General features: G+C 43.3%; 1 protein-coding gene across 1 annotated transcript; it reads right to left on the bottom strand.

Annotated features, from left to right (window-relative positions):
- Positions 1 to 964: 964 nt before the first annotated feature.
- LOC137934583 (1-aminocyclopropane-1-carboxylate synthase-like) lies at positions 965 to 3,220 on the bottom strand. Its single transcript, XM_068779011.1, has 4 exons — positions 3,050 to 3,220; positions 2,816 to 2,947; positions 2,334 to 2,494; positions 965 to 2,231 (listed from the first exon to the last, which is right to left on the bottom strand). The coding sequence occupies exons 1-4, from the start codon at positions 3,218 to 3,220 to the stop codon at positions 1,247 to 1,249; spliced, it is 1,449 nt and encodes a 482-aa protein (XP_068635112.1). The 3' UTR covers positions 965 to 1,246.
- Positions 3,221 to 3,523: the final 303 nt, after the last annotated feature.

Raw genomic sequence — 3,523 nt, 5'->3', positions numbered from 1 at the left:
TACAAAATAGTCAACCACACAACATTAAAAACCAAATAAAATAAAAACTATTTAAAAATTTTCAAACTAGGCTCAAGGTTGTGATTGTTTCAACCATACAAATTCTTTATGCTTTCATACCTACTCCCCCTCAACCACAAAACCAGGAGATTGGTCCATATATACTTCTTCAATAAAATCACATTTAAGAAAATCATTCTTCAATCCAATTGATGAAATGATCGCTTGAAATTAGAAGCAAGATAAATAAGAATGAGTAACAAATTTACCTTTACCATTGGGGGGAAGGTTTCATCTGCAACCAACTTCAAACTCAAACAAAAATATCTGAGACCACTGACACATATAGGTTCATGTGCCCAGACACATGTGTAGGCCTACACACATGTATCCCCTGCATGCAACGTTAAACCTAATTTTATTTCCTATAATATATACATTTATTTAATATGAAATAAAGTATTTGGCTTAATTAATTAATATATTTATGTAACTTGAATCGTTATTTAGGTAACTTACAAAAAATTATTTCACATTGAATTATTTAATAAAGATATTAATATAAAAATACTAATAAAGAGCATAACATTAAGGGCATCATTATAGTGGGGATCCATTAGGTTTAACACCAGAAATTCGGACCCAGTCATTTCCATCCATGTATTCAATAATCCCAACTGCCCCGTCTAGTTCAAGACTGCAAGTGACCAATAATACTGAATGGCTTGGACCACATCTCCACTCTTTTCACTATTGATGCAGAAATGCATTTAACCTGGTCCATGGTTATGTATGCGCCGCCTCCCGGAGACGGCTTATCGTCCTGTTCGTGCGGTCTGTCTGTGTACGCTGGTGAGGGAATCGGACACAGTGAGGAGCAGAGATCAGAGATCAGAGGGCTTTGTCACACAGATACTTTCATTGCCTTAAAAAATGAGCTTACACCCTTCAGAAAAGGCAACAACAGATTCAAAAAAAATAAAAATAAAAACGAGGGAATTCTCTCCACTCATATTATTGAAATTGGACGCCGGACTGAAAATACGGCTCTGTAAGCTAGCATGGTGTCGCAGATATGCATCAGTGGCCATTTCATGGCATCTGATGCTTTATCCGACACTGATACTGCAAACCATGCTGTTAAAACTATTACGTAGCAAGCTGATGCATGCAAACAAATCCCTAATGTACTTCTGATTTCAGCATTTGAATTCTCTTCATTTGAGCTGCCCGATGCTTGGGGGTCTCAGGTGGTGGCACGGACGAGCGGCGAGTGAGGAGACATTGCATGTGGGGACATCACGTCGTCGAATCTTCGCAGGGAGGAGAAGCTGAGGCGGAGATTGGCCTCAAACCTTTTGTTCTTCGCCGGAACTGGCACGTCACGAGCTTGGAACATGAATTTCCTGATCCTAAGAAGCGAGATTTTCATGGTGTCATCGTCCATGTTGGCGAAGCAAACCCTGAACCATCCGGGCTCTGTGCAGTGGAAAGACGAACCGGGAGATACGTTGAGCTTCACGTTGTGTATTATGGTTCGCCACAGAGCCATCTCAGCCTCCACTGTCGGTTCTTTAAGGAGTTTTCTCAAGTCCATCCAGCAGAAGAGCCCGGCGTTGCTTTTCAAACAACTTATCCCCACCGGGGAGAGCCCCCGTGTGAATTGCTTGTATCTCATCCCCAGTTTTCTTGCACTCTCTGCCAAGAACTTGTCCACGAATTCGTCGTCCGAAAGCATGGCGGCTATCAGATGCTGGGTTTGCGTGGACACCAGTCCGAAGCTAGACATTTTACGACCACAATTCACCACAATGTCGTTGTAAGAGTAGACAATACCCACCCTGAAGCCCGGAAAACCCAGATCCTTGGACAGACTATACACAATATGGATGAGATCTCTGTTGCACTCGATCCCTTCCTCTATTATCTCGGAGATGCTGATAAAGTCAGGCTGGCTGAAGACGGTGGCGGCATAGATTTCGTCGCACACCAGGTGGATGTTCTTCTCATTGATGAAGGTGACGATGCTCCTTAATGTTTGTCTGTCGAGAAGAGTTCCGAGTGGGTTTGATGGGTTTGTTATCAGAACCCCTTTCACTCTTATGTTCTCCTCTTGGGCCTTCTCATAAGCAGCTTCCAGGGCATCTATGGTGATCTTGAAATTGTTAGAGCTCTCGCAAACAATTGGAAGTAGCTGCACTCCGGTTCGCCACCTCAGGTCTCGATCAAACCTGAAAATGAAAGATAAAAGCCTATTTTATTAAGTTGTGGCTGGGAGAATTGCAAGGATCGGCCTATACGTATTGGTGCTTAAACAAGAGAAGAGAATGTACCCTGGGTAATAAGGGGAAGGGACGAGGAAAGCATCTCCAGGGTCTGCCAAACAGAAGGCAACCATCTCATGGGCCCCTGTGGCTCCACCGCTCATAACAATCCGGTCAGGATCGAACTTGACTTTATCTCCCCTGACTCTCTCCATAAATTTGGCTACAGCCTGTTCATCAACATGCCATTATTAATGGTGAGCCATCTCATATAAATATCACAGAGATAAAAAGTATTATAATAAGCTAATGACAAATATTCAATTTGGAGCAAGCATCGTCGTCAAGCCTCGTCTGGAGAAAAATTAATAAATGCTAGCAGATGAGCAGCCACTGTGTGGTGCACTAACCCTCAACTGTTTTCCCAAAATTGAATTTTTTCTATTGTTTAGTGATCTGTCAGGCACTAGTTGTCGCCAGAAAAATAGAAACAGAAATGGAAAAGTCGTAGAACTGAAAGGAAAGTCAAGAACAGTTGATTCAGTCATTACATTTCTGAATTCCGGAAGCCCATGGTAGTCTTGAAAGATTGCAGTTTCCTTGAACTCCGAAAGGCCTTCAGGTGAGCAGATGGAAGCAGAGGGGTTCTTCCTAATCCACTCCTCGACTACGTCAAACGAGAGCTGCAAAACGAAAAACACACATAAGCAAAACGAATTGATTAGTTACTTTGGGAATCAGAACATCTGCAATTAATGATCGAGAAATCGGTTGTATATATGTACTTGATTTTCTGCTAGACCCATTTGTATAACCCCGCCAGGATTCTTGGTGGGGTGGAAGGGATCACTGTCGTAGGCCTTCCACCCATCGAAATAAGGGGAGTCCTCGCCGTGGCCGTCATTATTTGCAATTCTCGAGAGCAAGGGATACTCTTCGTTTACGGCAAACCCCATTTATCCCTCTGCTGAAATGAAACACAGCGCAAGCTTAGAGAAGCGAAGGGAATGCAGATCGCAGAGTGAGAGAGAGAGGGTGGAGATGAGGGGAGAAAGTCGAGCGGAGCTTGGGATTTATAGAAGGTGGGGGCGTGACCGTTCAACGTTCAACCTTCCAAATCACCCAACATCCAAACAAAATGAGTCATGCGAGGTGGGCATTTTCGTCGCCGCGGACCAACTTTTGGCCTTCGCTGATCGTAATTTTAGTGTGGCTGAGGTTGGCATCATTCTTGATTTGGAGAAGCCAATATTCTTGAT

This window comes from Aristolochia californica, unplaced genomic scaffold (genome assembly GCF_029961685.1).
Source record: "Aristolochia californica isolate CCGP_79_NKW_82.1479 unplaced genomic scaffold, dmAriCali1.0.hap1 SCAF_6, whole genome shotgun sequence".
NCBI lineage: Eukaryota > Viridiplantae > Streptophyta > Magnoliopsida > Piperales > Aristolochiaceae > Aristolochia > Aristolochia californica.
Note: the sequence above shows the minus strand (reverse complement) of the source record. Positions and strands in the feature narration are given on the sequence as shown.

Coding starts and splice junctions, on each gene's coding strand:
- LOC137934583 (XM_068779011.1), bottom strand. CDS start 3,220: ATGGGGTTTGCCGTAAACGAAGAGTATCCCTTGCTCTCGAGAATTGCA. Junction 2,948..3,049: donor TGGGTCTAGCAGAAAATCAA/GTACATATATAC, acceptor TTCGTTTTGCAG/CTCTCGTTTGACGTAGTCGA. Junction 2,232..2,333: donor CCTTCCCCTTATTACCCAGG/GTACATTCTCTT, acceptor TTTCATTTTCAG/GTTTGATCGAGACCTGAGGT.